The sequence below is a fragment of the Procambarus clarkii genome, chromosome 60, assembly GCF_040958095.1.
Source record: "Procambarus clarkii isolate CNS0578487 chromosome 60, FALCON_Pclarkii_2.0, whole genome shotgun sequence".
Lineage (NCBI taxonomy): Eukaryota > Metazoa > Arthropoda > Malacostraca > Decapoda > Cambaridae > Procambarus > Procambarus clarkii.
The window spans coordinates 18,016,980-18,035,108 of NC_091209.1; the positions used below are offsets into that span (position 1 = coordinate 18,016,980).

Below are 18,129 nucleotides of genomic sequence, written 5' to 3' on the forward strand. Positions count from 1 at the left end.
TATATATATATATATATATTATATTGATATTGCACCTGTTTTTGTTCTAAATTGTACTATATGCTACTTAGTCTGGCATATACAGAAAATTCCCCAAAAATTTTGGTTACCAACTTTTTTTTTTTATGTATAAGTTGAAGACCTGATTATAATATACACAAAAATGCTGAATAACTCTGCTAATTGGTTTAGCTATCACCCAAGTACAATTGGCATTTATTTCACTTACATATATAAATATAAGAATAGCTAAATGAATTTTACAATCAAGAGCACTTACATAAAAATAAATCAAATGGGAAAAGTGAGAATTGTGATGAAAAAAATGGAAGAGTATAGCAGTAGAGTGAAACACTAAGATAAGATGCATGTGACAATAACACTGGGTATAGAGGGTGTGTGTATTGTATGGGTGTAAGTGGACCATACCACACTACACATAGCTGTAACCCAAACTTGCCAATCTAACTTGAGTGATGAAGTCTTTCTCCAGACTATTTATTCTTCAATACTGTAATTATATTCTGAATGTGAAATGTTAATATATACACAATTACAGATTTTATTATCTATTATGAAAAATAGCACAGTGCTGTACTGATTTTTACAGAGAGACATTTATTACGTGTATGAAGTATGAAAATGCATATTTCTTACAGTACTTTTATCAGAGTATTATAAAATAGTCCAATAAGGTATATTGGATAGCTCATTTATGTTATAAGCATGGAGAGCTCTTATATTTTATATTATTGAATAGCTCATTTATGTCATAAGCAAGGAGAACTGTAGTACTTTAAATATTAAATTTACACCCTGATGTATAGGCTGAGAAAATGTGGCAACTGCAATGTAGTAAAAAAGAGCAAACATGGCCAAAGAAAAGAACAATTGCATATCAAGGCCATAAGTTTTCCAATCTGAATAATGCTTTACATTATTACATATAAAATATACAATAATTACTAGAGCATCACCAAATAAAGGATTTTTCAATCTGGCACATTTTATTCTTGAATAAATGTAAAGTTTCCTGTTTTTGTGTTAAAAGTATTTCAATATGTGACAGTTTATTTTATAATACCATAACTAAAGACAGAGCTTACCTGCATCCCAATAATAGCGTAGATGAAGAACAACATAGCAATGAGAAGACAAACATATGGGCAGTGCCTGTAAAAGGAAATAAGTACTACTGTAATTGTAAGAAATACTATAGCAATATGACATCAGTAAATTAAAGAAATAAGAACAAGGAGTGGGTAGATGTGGGGTGGAAGAGAAGAACAGAATATATGAGATACTGTAAAGTGAATGAAGAGTAATTTATACAAATAGAAATTGGTACAATATTGCCTAAACCGACATGAACGTTAGTAAGTCAAAATACATGCAAGATACCCCCAGTCGACATCATGTAGACAGTTGCAGAGCTAGCAGCTACACATCAAATAGTATGATACAAGGCCACCCAGAAGGCCAGTGGAGAAGACTGAACCCTCAAGAAATGACTTCTGACCAATCCTCCAAAAATATACAAAGCTCTTTAAAGACATTCAGTAATAGATGCAGAGCCTGAAGACCCAGAACCAAAGGAGGTACATCCCACTGAAACAAGGCTGCAGAACAAAATAACCAGCTTTGAATGTAATGATACGCAGGGAGGGGGAGGAGAAGGGCAAACACTGTATAACCGGTGCGGGGCAATACTGGGGCATCTGGGAGGGAAACCAACCTAGCGTGTTGCAGCAACCTAAACCTAGCATGCAATGCAGATGCTACCTGTACTTTAACAGTCATGTCATCAGAATAGTACTGGAGAACAAGAAGAGAACACAACTCGCAAGCTCCAGGTCAAAGGTGTTGTTGACCCAACGTGCAGCATGATGGAGGGAAAAGAGTTGACTGTCACCCTGAGACAAGGGCACACAGCAACCTTCAAACACACACGAGGTGGGCTGGAACTCTGAAGACGCATCCATAGGTTCACCGAACCCCGACAGGGTTTACCAGGGCCCGTAGACTGACTGCTATGGGAAGCCCGGGCAAGGCACTGCTAACCGGATAAGACCCAAAGCTAACAAGGGGAAGATCCAAACACTGAAACTCCTGCAATGTGTACAATCATGGGGGCCTAGCAGAGGGTCATCAAAATAATAGAAGTGGAACTATAGCCACACATGGCAGATCCCCACCAGGAAAAATAAAATAAAAAAAATAAAAACCCAACAAAAGCACAATTTCCCAGAGGAAACAGGAACTGGCCGCTGCATAGGTAGGCAGACTGCACAACACATTGATGCCCTAACCAGCATGATACTATTCCCTACCCAAGACCAAACAAGGACCACAAAACCCCAGCTGGTTCCAAGGACGGGGTAAATGCCGAGCAATAAAATCCCCTATGGAAATGGTTTCCCGAACGCACCAGGGAAGGGAACCCTAACACACAAGGGCAATACTCACAAGGTGCCTAGTGAAGGAAGCCCCTAAGCACATGCAGCCCCGGCACTGATGAGGACACCTGGTCACCACACACACCAACACTGCAGAGGTCGCCATGAAGGCAAAACCCCTCTTATGGAAATCGGGGCCAGAGAAGACGTCCGCCACGGACCACATTATCTAATGAACTGGAGTGCTGGGTAGCCGGCGCGGGGAGGGGAGGGCTGCATGAACGAGTGGAGTGTGACATTTGCTTTATTGCTTGTTTCCTTGGAATTTGAGGGAGTTCTACCCCTGTGTTTAGTTTTGCTTTGTATTTTTCTTACCATATGGGGTTTGTTTTGTTATGTCTACCTTTCTGGATGCTTAACCTCAGTCAATGGCAGATAAGGAAAATCCTGAATCCCAGGGTGGTTTTCCAGTTTCACTGCTCCCTGTAACCTCTCTGAGGGGGTCAGGTTTTGGCTCGTGGTCCTCGGTAGGTCGAACTCCATATACTAATGCCCCAGTCTAAAATATCACACATTAGCCCAATAGCTCCAGGGAGCCGAAGAGGGCTCCCCACAGAAAAAAGCATTGAATGTAATGAAATGCATCTAAACTTTACCATCAACTCGATCAAATGGTCATTAAGGCAGGACACAGGCAATGTGGCCACCATACCAGAATCATGGATATTAACACCCAGCACTTCCACAAATACGATAACATCTTTCTCATTTGCCAACATACAAGGCATCAAAAATCCAAACCTAGGATGAAAATTGAGGTGACCAAAGTGAAAAAGAGTGTACACATTTATCGCTCTTGCGCACTCCCATTTTCTGTTTGCTATGGGTGGTAAAGCCGGGCTTTTTGAGTTTATATGCATTTACTCCTCTAGAGAATTCTATTGCGAACACATTGATACCAAATTGAATATCGTAGGACGAGAATTGAGGTGACAAATTTGAAAAGAGTATACACTTTTCAGAATTACCGCGCGCTCCCGTGGAATGCCCAAACCCACCGGGGTAGTGGGGAGGTCATGCGCCCACCGCGCGAAAGTGTTAAAATAATGGAAATAAAATTAATCCGTTCCACCACCAAAAAATATCAATATATTTGATTTTTCAAAATAATGGAGCAGCCTACCTGACATACACTGAACGAATCTTTATGACATTTTCCTTTTTAAAATTTCTTAAATTTTTTTTAATTTTTCATTTTTTTTTTTATAGAAAATGGAGCAGCCTACCTGACAAACACTGAACAAACCTTTATGACATTTTTTTTTCAAATTTGTTAATTTTTGTTATTTTTTTATTTCTTAAAGAAAATGGAGCAGACTACCTGACATACACTGAATGAACCTTTTGACTTTTTTTTCAAATTTGTCCAAATTTTTTCACTTTTTATTTTTTTTATAGAAAATGAAGCAGCCTACCTGACATACACTGAATGAACCTTTTTGGCATTTGTTCTTTTTTCAATTTTTTTTTCAATTTTTTTTTATTTTTTTCTAAAAAGAAAAAAAAGATCAATGCCTTGCAACATTACAGCAGTCACCCCTTTACATCCCATAATCATTAGCATCTTTAAAAAAAAATTTTTTTTATATGCATCATCAGAGGCATCTGAGAATTTGAGAGAACCAGTGGGAACGTTAAGAAGCCCCACATGGTTTTCTCGTTAATGGAGTGGAAGCTCGTAAATCGAGACAAAGTTTCGGCGAGTGGCTCGCTCATTACTCAAAATGTTCGTAGATGGAGCCGCTCATCACTCGAGGTTCCACTGTATATTGTTATCAACTAATTTACCTTGTTGATAAAATATATAATGCAGGCGATGAGTCAAAATAACGTGGCTAAAGTATGTTGACCAGACTACACACTAGAAGGTGAAGGGACGACGACGTTTCGGTCCGTTCTGGACCATTCTCAAGTCAATTGTGAATGACCCTTTACCTTCTAGTGTGTGGTCTGGTCAACAAAATATATAATTAATACCCAGAAGCTTACCTTCTGGGTTTGATTTGCTAACAAATTATCACTGTAGTTATTCTGAAGTTATGACAGTTGCAAAGTAGTTTTTTTTCCTTTCTATAAAATATAAAAAATTGAGCATTACAGCTCTAAACAGTGTTTTCTTTATAATTTTTTTAAAGGTTTGACAAAATGAGACAGAAAATGCAAATGAGTTTTACTGACAGGAATTAGTTAACACAAAAATTGAAATCATTGCCATTGACCTGTGAGGATAATATGTTTAAGATCAATACATTATAAATTTGCACATCATTTGAACAATCTCAGAGCAAACTTGCACACTCAGTAATTACTGTACTATAAACTCAACATAAGAAAATGTTGCTTACCTTAAAAGACTGCACAAACGTCCATAATAATATTCGAATAGTGTAACCCTGGCGGAGTAATTTTATAAGTCGAGCTGCTCGAAATAAACGTAAGAATCCCACATTGATGAAGTTTTCCTGTAAAGATGCAATTAAAATAATAAATCAGTATAACAAACAACTGACTGAAAAGGAGTGGTAGGCAATTTATAGTCCATTAATTCTGAATACTAAATATGGTATATGTAGTATGCTGTGCATGTGTGTGGGTGCATATATACACACACACACACACATGTATGTATAGTTATTGAATGAGACAAATAGTTAAATCAATGTGTCTAGAACAAATAAATAAATATATATATATATATATATATATATATATATAATTATATATATATATATATATATATATATATATATATATATATATATATATATATATATATATATATATATATATATATATACGTATATATATATATAATTTCTGGGTTTGGAGGGAAAGCAATGGGTATGATACAAAATAGTTATAAATAAATTTATAACAAATAATTTGTAGATTATATATAAAGTACTGTATAAGTACATAGGTGAGGAATTTAATTTATTTTAATTATGTATTAGGGTAAGTGCAAAATAATTACATGAAATGGGAATTTAAAATAAATATTAAGAATGTAGACTGGACTTAAGCATGAGTAAAAGAATGCTGTAAAAGGGAAACCAATAAGTAAAGGTTGAAAAGTGAACATAAATAATATTCCTGGAAAACAAAACCACTGACACAATTGCCTGTGCAAACCTAACAGGAAATTAACTAAGAGGGACTGCAACAAGGCAGCTAAAGGTAAGAGGACAGAGTAAACAGGGCGGATCTAGGGTTGAGCAGATCTAACCAAGAGGAAACAACATATGTCAAAGCTGACAGGTCCAACTTGACTCCATTAAGAGTCATAGCCATGTTAAAATACAGAGATAAACAATTAGACCAGAAGCAATCAGAAAAGAGGTATAAAGTAAGAGAAGCAGACTGGACAAGATTAAATAGTTTGGCTACACACAAAATGTCACGTTTCACGTTACCACGAGTTATGCAACAAGTAAAAAGGTGAAAGCTTATGTAGGAAGGAATAGTTCCTTATGAGAAGGCACCTGCTTGTGCCTGTCTTAAAGCTGTGAGAATCCCATTGAGAGTCTCCCCCCCCCCACTTCTTTGCCCAAGCAAAACACCAAAAGGAAAGGTGGGCATGTGCAGCAGATGCGACTGGTTACTTGACTATGTGGGGCTGCAGTTAGAGTTCATATCTGCTTATAAAAGGGCCTCACTTGGGAACGGGGCATTAATTGATCGTAAGACTCAGAGTATGGCCCCACAAGCTTAGCCCTGACTCCCTCAAATATTAGCTTTCACTTCCATCCCAGAAATATGTCAATCTGTGATCAACCTTGTTATATACAGTATATAATATATAATATATATAATATATATATATATATATATATATATATATATATATATATATATATATATATATATATATATATATATATATAATGTATATATATACATACAATATCCTGTATACATATACTATACAGAAATAATATATATAATTTAGTCATGACTTTGATTATTACAACATTTTTACTGACTGTATTTTGTATATGCAGTCATACTGTTAGTTAAAATTTAGTAAAATGTAATAAAGTTTGGTTTTTATATGAAAAAAATAATTATCATTATTCTTAAGGTTTTACATCATATCAGACAATGCAAGGTGCCAAATCTACACAAGGTTCCAATATTACTTAGCCTATTAAAATTACATACTTATAGGTTAAGCTTTCTCTGTTTAAGAACAAGTCATCAAGCACTGCAGTCACATGTCAACAAAAGCTGCCTCAAAATAATAAATGCAAAGAAGCTGGTCAATGCATGTTCCAATTCTCCAATCAACAAAAGTTCAAAATAAATTTAAATTATAATCAACAATACTTTGTAGACCAAAACTGTACTGCATATTTCTTGTACCAATAGTATGAAAGAAAACTGAATAAGTGACCAGTCCAAGAAGGAACGTTCAGGTGATGACTAGACCATGTCACTGCACGAGGTGTTATCGGTATTATTGCCCACAGAGAAATAGTCAAATTCTGTGAATCTGTAAATCTCTCACACATTAACAACTGTGAAAATTATGATCATCACTGTGAAGCAGATATTAAACATTAAAGTCTGCTCAAAGGATTTTTAATATAATTTTTCCTAAATATTAACTCAAACTTCTGTCAGCTTTTTTTTTATAGACGCACATACACTAAGTAATTATTTGTCATAATAATGCAACATGAAATAGTGTACTGAGTTCACTTTGTGAGCATTTGAAATATGGTCTACTCATTATCCATAGCAAACTGACAATCTAGAATAAGAGCCTAAATTTAAAAGAGGGAAGCCTATTTGGGAGGTACGCTATGATCAACAACTACCTCATTATATTGGGAAACTTACTGTCCCTTCTCCATACATTCGCTGAGACAAAGAAAACAACAAATAAAAAAGTTATTGTATTATAATATTTTGTTTCAAGTTACCTTGACTCTTTTAAACAAAATAAAAAACATGCAAAAATAACAAATAAAAGTCTAATCCAGGTTTTCTTCATGACAAAGGTAAACAAGCAGCTTGAATGTTAAACAAACTTGTTGAGGAAGATGCATAGTCAGAGAAGTTAATGAAACACACAGATTCTTGTAAACCAATGAAAAAAAAAATTACAACCAAAACAAATGTTTGTACCACATAAGGAGGGATGTAATTGTCATAATTTGCCACACAATATACTGGGTCATCAAAAAAAAAGAAACACGTTCGAAAGAAAGAATTATAACGCATTATCCTCAGCTTGGACAATTTTGTTGTCTAGAAATAGAAAATGAACATAATAATATCACAATAAGAATACACTGTGTGGACAGCACATAGCTGCAAGTGACTCTCTCCAGCCTTGCAATTTATTTTCACAAGACACAAAATGCACTTGGCACCATGCTCCACTTACCTGATCCTATGTTGAAAGGATATCACATGATAATTAGAGTGTGTTAAACTATGGTACTTGAAAAAATGTAATGTAATCAATCAAAAAATTGTTGTTTTATAAAAAGTTAAGATTCCAGCTTTATGAGAGTAGTTAAGAGCAGGTGCACTACAATTACTAGTGTAAAGAATATAGTGTAAGATGCTCAACATGAATGAAAAAGTTGGAAAAATTTCAAAATATTTTGTAAAAAGTAATATTACTGTGAAAACACTGTAGTACAAAAATAAAATTGGCTAAGTAAAAATAATAAATTCATATAGACTAATTGCCAAAGCCAAAATTGTATCATCATAAACATCAAGGGGGGGGCATGGAGGCATATTCAAGCTGCATTTATGATGGACAGTATATATCTCTGGTGCATTGTGCGTGTACACTGTATACATGCAAGTATGCTGTATACATCACTAATGCATGTGTGCTGAATATATCACTCTTCACTGTAAATTCCACTTCACTATTTATTGAAAGCTCTTCAGCTTCACTTTATATTCATATTTTTATGGAATAAATAAGGAATTTTTGTGCAAATTAACACACACTTCCTATTTGGATATATCTTACAGTATCATTCAATCATCTTTGCCTTACAAAACATCCAAATGAAAACATTAACAGGAAAATCTTTAGAGCAGTATGTGGAACCAAACTCACATCCTGGGTAACCTGGATGATGCACGCATTAAGGGCCACGATGAGCTTAAAAGTAACACAATCTGAAGGTTGCCCGGACAATCAAGGATTTTGAAGGAACTGGTAGGACCCAAATCCAATTTTTACAAGTTACCTGCTCACATTCTGATGTGGGTAATGACGTTCTCCACCGACCGCTCCTGTCAATGCACAACTCAATCACAAGAGTGGATAAATCCATGAAAATATCATTGAAGCAATGTGTGGAAACAAACCAGCATCTTATTCTAATCTTAAAAATAAACTTGGATTTGGGTACTAGCAGTAACTCCAAACTCCTTGCAAGTTCAGATGGACTTCAGGTGGTGTTACTTTTAAACTCATTGTGGCCTAGTCAAATATGCATGTATCTAGGGTGACACAGGATGCAAGTTCAATTCCACACACTGCTCCACAGATTTTCTCATTGATTTTTCAAGTTATTGTGACTTCATTGTGCGAAGACATTAACCTATGGTTGCCCACAAATCAGAATATTGTATAATCAATATTCATATTAATTTTCAATAACTGAAATAGTTTGTATGTATAGAGTAAACATACTTAACAAATGTTTATATAAAAAATCTACTGGAATGTATACCTCTAATTAGTCAAATTTTTTCGTAATAAATGTTTCCTTTGTCAAACAAAATAAATCACTTTTTGTTATGTGGCAGCAAAGGGGGGTGGAGGAGGGGGAGAATGCAGGTGGGGTATATATAGCTGCATGCTACTGTTTACAGCACCTTGTATGTTGTTATTATCCTCCCAATCTGAGTGTTCTGCTCTGCCCTCCTGCATACAAATTTGCTTTGATTTCATTCACAATTTCTTCCTGCAACCCCTCCATACTTTGTCATAAGAGGGCCACTTGCTTAGGAAGTGCAGAAAGGGGCATAGTGTGCTTCAAAGGGTTTGCTTCAAAAATACTGCTATTGCTTTTAATTGCTTACTATGCAATGAGGTTATCATATACTGTAATAGTGTGGTTATCATTAAAACACATTTTGGTGTTTTCTTCCAGTTTTTCCACCTATTTCTGGATGACATTACCAGACAGAACAACAGTAAGAGAATGGGTTAGAAGAAACTTCCTTTGAACTGTGTTAGATCCAGGCCTACTTGCAATATAGGTATACATATTGTATTACACACTTATGTACAGTATTTAATCTATTTTTTGTCATCATGTGTACATACATTGAGCTAATTTACACTGTATGTAAACTAATAAATGAAGCAGTGAGCATAAATCCATCAAAGTTTAGAATCTCCTCTTGCCTTCTATCTCAGTAAACTACACTGTGTTTGTTGTTGAAATGTTGAAAAAGTGACCCCTGCCACTTTTGTACATGGCTGACATGTACTGTACTTGTACATGGACCCTGCCACTTTTGTACATGACCCTGAGTTGTACATGGTAACCGTGTACAACTTAAAAAAACAGAAAAGACTCGCATTTAATTTTTTTTTTTTTTTTGCATTTTCTTATTTTTGGCATGCAAATTTGTCATTCTACAAAAATAAATCATTAATAGTTTTTTTGCACACAGACGAGAGGACCATATTCATGATAGCCCCATATTGTGTATTACAAAAATGTTTTAGGAATATATTGTACACATATGTAGCTTAAAAGAAAATAACATAAAAACAAATAATACTTTGCAGTTTGCATGCATACATAATTCCTGTTGGATGACACAGCCTGCTCTGCAGAACCCACAGGTCCTATAATTCCTATTGTCGGAGACAGCCAACCTATGAATACTGTCTAAGCTGATTTATAAGTTCAGCAGGCTTTGGATAAGCGAGCTCATACAGAATATACATCAGACTTATATCAAGGTCTCCCAAGGTTAAACTTAAAAGTTTAACTAAAGGTTAAACTTGGACCCTTCCCAGGAACCAAATTCACAACAGTTGACTAACTCCCAGGTACCTATTTACTGCAAGTGAACTGAGCATTACGTGAAAGGAAATATGCTAAACCATTTCTGTCCCACCTGGGATTTAAACCTAGGACTTTGAATTGTGTGCAGTAATGAACCCAACTATACATACTACCAAGATCCTAGTCTTGTGCACATACTTTTGCTTTGAAAGAATTAATTTCTTGACATTCATGGAGACCCTATTATCATTGCATATACTCTATTGTATTTAAATTATCATTAGCATCGAATAAACTTGAATATCCTACCCAGTGTCCACCACTCTATCCCCAGATACATCTGGAGGTTGCAGTTCTGACTAAACTTTTGCAGACTTTATCTGCAGTATTGTTCCATATGTATGGGCACCTACAGATGCTGTCCGCACATACTCCTGGGAACCCCCGACAGGACTCATGAGTGTCCTCCTCAGCAGAAGTGTTAAGCACTCTTGATTATAATCATCATCACAAACCTATATATCAATTCAAATGAAATGACACTAATATGTATTACTTAATAAAATGCAACTTAATAAAAATTATATCTAAAATTCAGTCACCTTTTACACAAATATAAATAACAAAAGAAGCCAAATAATCTATAGTGTTGCTGCCCTTTTCTGCCTTAGGAAAAATAAAATACATATTAGTTAATTTACTGTTACTTATCATAAAAATAAACTTCACATTGGGGTACTTACCCCAAACTCCACAACCAAGGCGTCGATGATGGAACCAATCACCGTGATGAAGTCAAAAGTATTCCATGGATCCTTGAAAAAATTCTTGGAAGAAACAAACATACAGTTAGCTTATTTCATTAGTTTCCTAAGTTGTTTTTTATTTAAAAAAATATAGGTCAGGCAGCATTTCTGAATGTACATATGGTACAATGCGAAATGCATTTATGAAATGCAAGTGACAATAAATTATTCTACAGTTATTAGAAAAACTTGACAGTAACAGATTATAATAAAGTAAAAGGTAATTGCCAGAGTCGATTCTTACACAGAACAGAGAATATTGGCATTACTGAATAATATATGCTAATATCTACAAAAATAAACAAACTGCATAAGAACTTTCTATATAATATTCTCAAAGCAAGTAACTTTCGTATTTAAACTAAAAATTACTAAAGGAAAGGGAAACTACTAAAATATATAAAAAGTAGAAGAAAGAATTAGGAGTGTGCAAGAGGGAAAATCATGAGCAATACAGTACTAGGAGAATGTCTTTCCCAGCATTAACAAAACCCTAATATGAACATTGACCCCCCTTAATGCGATAATATTTACAAGTCGTGAATAAGTTGGCACTAAGATAAGAAACTCTAAGGATTGATGGAAACAGTCACAGGTTAACACTGACACACAGGGGATTGATGGATGGGCAAAGACTGAGATATGAAAGGACTGTGATGAGTGAGAGCAATGGGTATGGTATGTTCGAGGAATTGGTAGGATTTGTCGGTGGTCAGAAAATAAAGAACACTTTAGACAGCATTTAGACTAAGTCTCCTTATCATGTAGTGTAAATGGAACACAAGCAACATGGATCAGATGACTTTGAGCATCACAATGATGATGCTTATCATTGGTTATGTCATTATAAAAAAATAAAGAGGATTTAACAGGTAAGGCTCAAAGTCACCAATAAGATCAAGTTATGTCAGTAACCAAAAATTTGTCTATAGGGACCTATCCAAGGATGCCAACCTGAGTCCTTTGTAGCATTAAAACATAAATAAAAAATGAAAAAAACTTAATCCTATTTAATAAGTGATTTGAGTGATTATTGCAGTATGGAACATGTTTAAAATTACATGAAGACATATGTCCATATACTGTATGTGTGTGTGAGTGTAAATTACCTAATGTGTGTGTGTGTGTGTGTGTGTATGTGCACGCATGCACATATGTATACAGAAATATACAGAATGTATGATTATATACATATATATATATATATATATATATATATATATATATATATATATATATATATATATATATATATTCATATTTGGCAATATGAATTCATTGCTAGGCGAGGCTTCCAAGCAGGGTACATAGTTAATGAGGTAGCACGGTGACCAACCAAACTACTGAGTAACAATGTGCAAGGCAATACACATCCCATTGCTTGTTAGAACACAAGGTATTTAAACTGACTCTCCGGGTGATATACATACATACACATACATACATTACAAGTGTAGCACTTATCCTTTAATTACTGTTGGGTATTGAAATATGCAATAATAACACATGTAATAAATCACTATCTATATAACTTCATATATACAAGAATCACTTATATATATATTTCTCCCCTATCATAAAGTATATACATATATATATTATATAGGCATAAAGTATATGCATATATATAATAAAAATGCATATATACATCATACCTGATAGCCAGAACTGTACTACTTGGCCTAGTATGCAAGGCCCAATTTGCCTAGCAGCCAGAGTGATTTTCATTACTGTATTTTCAAATAGTTAGTTTCAAATTGGCTTATCCAATTAATATTATTATATTATATTAAGAGCATGAATTATTGATTTAGTTAGGTTAGGTTAGGTAGATAAAATTTAATGAAATATCTCTGTTAGTTTTAATTAAAAATAAATATCATATATAATGTAATGGAAAGCTTTATCATTTCATAAAGAAACTAAAAAATATATAATTTCAAGAAAATTTGGCTTGTTATGCAACTTGGCATATTAAGTACAACATATTACTGTGTATAATTTAAGAGAGTTAATTTTTCAATTACCCCTGACAGTGAAGAAAACCATAAGAAATATTGAGAAGATCTGTGTTAGAATCATTAATCTTATATATATATATGTGTGTATGTGTGTGTGTAATTACCTAAGTGTAATTACCTAAGTGTAGTTACAGGATGAGAGCTACGCTCGTGGTGTCCCGTCTTCCCAGCACTCTTTGTCATATAACGCTTTGAAACTACTGACGGTCTTGGCCTCCACCACCTTCTCACTTAACTTGTTCCAACCGTCTACCACTCTATTTGCGAAGGTGAATTTTCTTATATTTCTTCGGCATCTGTGTTTAGCTAGTTTAAATCTATGACCTCTTGTTCTTGAAATTCCAGGTCTCGGGAAGTCTTCCCTGTCGATTTTATCAATTCCTGTTACTATTTTGTATGTAGTGATCATATCACCTCTTTTTCTTCTGTCTTCTAGTTTTGGCATATTTAATGCTTCTAACCTCTCCTCGTAGCTCTTGCCCTTCAGTTCTGGGAGCCCCTTAGTAGCATGTCTTTGCACCTTTTCCAGTTTGTTGATGTGCTTCTTAAGATATGGGCACCACACAACAGCTGCATATTCTAGCTTTGGCCTAACAAAAGTCATGAACAATTTCTTTAGTATATCGCCATCCATGTATTTAAATGCAATTCTGAAGTTAGAAAGCATAGCATAGGCTCCTTGCACAATATTCTTTATGTGGTCCTCAGGTGATAGTTTTCTATCTAGAACCACTCCTAGATCTCTTTCTTTATCAGAATTCTTTAAAGATTTCTCACATAATATATAGGTTGTGTGGGGTCTATGTTCTCCTATTCCACATTCCATAACATGACATTTATTAACATTAAATTCCATTTGCCAAGTGGTGCTCCATATACTTATTTTGTCCAGGTCTTCTTGAAGGGCATGACAGTCATCTAAATTTCTTATCCTTCCTATTATCTTAGCATCATCAGCAAACATGTTCATATAATTCTGTATACCAACTGGTAGATCATTTATGTACACAATAAACATCACTGGTGCAAGAACTGAACCCTGTGGTACTCCACTTGTGACATTTCTCCATTCCGATACATTGCCTCTGATTACTGCCCTCATTTTTCTATCAGTCAGAAAATTTTTCATCCATGATAGAAGCTTACCTGTCACCCCTCCAATATTTTCCAGTTTCCAGAACAACCTCTTATGTGGAACTCTGTCAAAAGCCTTTTTTAGGTCCAGATAGATGCAGTCAACCCAACCATCTCTTTCCTGTAATATCTCTGTGGCTCGATCATAGAAACTGAGTAAATTCGATACACAGGATCTTCCAGATCGAAAACCATACTGTCTGTCTGATATTATATCATTTCTCTCTAGGTGTTCTACCCATTTAGTTTTGATTAGTTTTTCCAATACTTTCAGTATTACACTTGTCAATGATACAGGTCTATAATTGAGGGGGTCTTCCCTGCTGCCACTTTTGTAGATTGGAACTATGTTAGCCTGTTTCCACCCGTCTGCTACGATTCCTGTACACAGGGATGCCTGAAAGATCAGGTGAAGTGGAATGCTGAGCTCAGATGCACATTCTCTCAGAACCCATGGTGAAACGCCATCTGGGCCAGCTGCTTTGTTCTTACCGAGCTCCTTGAGCATTTTTTCCACTTCGTCTCTAGACACCTCTATGTGTTCTATGTTGTTCTCTGGAATTCTTATTGTATCTGGTTCCCTAAAGATTTCATTTTGTACAAACACACTTTGGAACTTTTCGTTTAGTGTTTCACACATTTCCTTTTCATCTTCCGTGAATCTATTTCCCATTTTCAACCTCTGAATATTATCCTTTACCTGCAATTTGTTGTTTATGTGTGTGTTGTTTATGTTGTGTGTGTGTGTGTGTGTGTGTGTGAATGTATACACACACACATATACACAGACAGCCATGTGCTTTGTGAACGCCGTGTACTGTATCTGAAAATCCCAGTTTCCCGATTGGGGTTGGTTCTGATACTGAAGTTCGGGACGCGCAAGGTTCGCATAAAATAGTTCAGGTATCTCATCGGGCAAGCGTCCGCCAGACCTTGTGGCCCAGGATGGTAGGGAGTGGTTGGGTGGGAGATGGGCCTTGTTTGGCCACTGACTGTGTCGAGTGCCAATCAAGTTTCTTTTACCCTGTGACATCACAGATTCACGGCCCATTGTTCCCATTGTTTTGATTTGTCACGAGACTGGAGTGTTCATTTCATGACTTTGTTGGATATATCGTCAAAATCTTGGAACATCTGTGCACCATGTCAGCTCCAAATGCACCCATTGTGTCAGTGAAAGCTTCAACAAGCATGATACATAAAAGTAAGAGGTCAGTGATGACATCTGTGAAGAAAGTTGAAATAATTAAGGTGGAGAGTGAAGTCCCGAGTAATGTCGAGTGCGCTGAATATGGCATTAGCAAGAGTACTGTTTTTTATCTTTTTTAAGGCTAAACCTATCATTTTTTACTATTTCTTTAGAAGTAAAAGTGATAAGGTAATACAAAATAGAAAGGTAGTAAGTAAAGCAAAAGTGGAGAGTGTTGATAATGCAGTGTGGCAGTGGTACAATCAGAAGCGTGAGGTGACGAAGAAGCCAGTGGTAGGCTGACTGCTCATGGAAAAGGCATGTGAGTTTCACCAAGCAATGAAAATTTCTGTGAAGTGTGTATACAGTGATGGATGGCTCAGAAGCTTTAAAATCTGCCATGGCTGACAAGAACAATGAGGATGGAGAGGTAATAGCAAAAATAGTAAGGACAATTCAAGGTATCAACATTATAAAGAACATAGATGACTTTAAACAAAAATGGGAGGTACAAGGGAAAATGATAGACTAATTAAAACAATACGAGGAGCACAGAGACTCCTATGACAAGGAACAGTCTTAAAAGACAGTGAGGGATGTTGGACGATGGAAATAAGAAGTAACCTTTGGAGAAAACTATAGGTATTAAAAATATGAGGAAAGTAAGGACAGTAATTGCGAACAGAACTAAAGAAGAAATTAATACACATACTGTATATAGAAAGTCATGAGACTGAGGAAACCAGTATTTGTGTTTGAGAAAAATATCCATAAGCCAATAGAGAACAAAGGCCAAAATGGGCACAGGAATACTTGGTTTTGTGAGAGGAGCTTGTGTATATATATGCTCTAGGCTTGTATCGAGATTTCCCCCTCCCCTAAAGGACGAACTACTGACCCTCCTCATGATGCAAACCCACAAGTCACCTAACTCCTGGGTACCAACAGTACTGTATTTGCTGCTAGGTGAACAGTCCCATTAGGTGAAAGGAAATGCACTCGACCATTTCTGTCCCGCCCAGGAATTGAACCTCGTTTCGCCGAATGTGAGATGAGAACAAAGGCAACTGTACTACATGAAATTTATGCATATTTTGTACATAAATATGAATGAGCAGAGTACAAAGATAGAGTATTGTACCAAATAAGAGAAATAATGTACAGTTCCATTGTAGTTTTGTACCAGATAAGAAAATAGAAAACTACTCTCTGTCGAGAATGATTAAGAAAATCAGATGTGGAGTAATGGTACAGTATTAATAAACGGCAATGTAATGACAATAGAGATAAAACTATTCAACCCACATGATAATGAAATTGTGATTATAGCAATGTAAGTGTATATCACTCACCTGGAAGTTCAACAATGATTATGGAATACTATAACTTCAAAAATAAAGTTCAGTAATTTTGTAATATTATATATATATATATATATATATATATATATATATATATATATATATATATATATATATATATATATATATATATATATATATATATATTATCTATATATATATAATATATATATATATTATATATATATATATATTATCTTCTCTCCTACCACCCCCATTCTTTTGTGTGTATATATATATATATATATATATATATATATATATATATATATATATATATATATATATATATATATATATATACATACATATATATATATATATATATATATATATATATATATATATATATATATATATATATATAATATATATATATAAATATATATATATACATACATACATACATACACACACACACACACACACACACACACACATACACACACATACACACACAAAGAAGTACCCTACAATGAAGGAAAGCAAAAATGGATTGGTTTAATAAACAAATGCATGAAAGTTTTGGAGGAAAAGAACAAATGCAAAGGCCTAATATGGAAGGAGGCCAAACTCCTCAACCATACCCAGAGTATACAAAGATGAGAAGAGAGAAAAAGAGAATGGGAAAGTAAAAAAAAAAGGACAGAACTAAACACTTTCAAGTTCATCAAAAGCAAACTACAAGCAAAGGACAAAATCAAGACTAAACATTATGGGAAGGACAGTCGAGACCAAAGATATATAAAAGTGTTTGAATGAGCTTTACTATCCACTGTGGATAGCAAAGCTCATTCAAAACACTTTTTTATTCTTCCAAGCACTGGACAATTACAAAATAATCCAGACCTCTATGAAAGAAGGGAAATTAGTGAACAATTGGAAATTATCCAAAGAAGTTTCAATAGAAAGTATAAACATGATAATTAAATATCACCTTCTAAATTTTAGGTCAGTGGCCTTAAATTAAATGAGAGCAAAACACAAGAAGCCCATCAGACTAAAATCAGACAATCTGGAAAAAATTACTTCTGATTTGAGAAATTTTGAGTATTCAACTTACTAGGCTACTATGACCGAGTTCTATATCAAAGAATGATTTTGAAAATAGAATATATATGAGGGGTATCAGACAGGGTATTAACATGCTCTGCTGAAT

The 18,129-nt window shown here is 34.8% G+C and overlaps 1 protein-coding gene across 1 annotated transcript in view; it reads right to left on the reverse strand.

Moving 5' to 3' along the window:
• The window catches only part of cac (calcium voltage-gated channel subunit cacophony), a 749,704-nt gene that overhangs the window by 181,258 nt on the left and 550,317 nt on the right, over window positions 1-18,129 (reverse strand). Inside the window, exons 30-31 of the mRNA XM_069307633.1 lie at window positions 11,203-11,286; window positions 4,802-4,918 (exon numbers count right to left, since the gene is read on the reverse strand). Of these exons, the coding sequence (XP_069163734.1) occupies window positions 4,802-4,918; window positions 11,203-11,286 (201 nt within the window). The remainder of the gene's footprint in view (window positions 1-4,801; window positions 4,919-11,202; window positions 11,287-18,129) is intronic.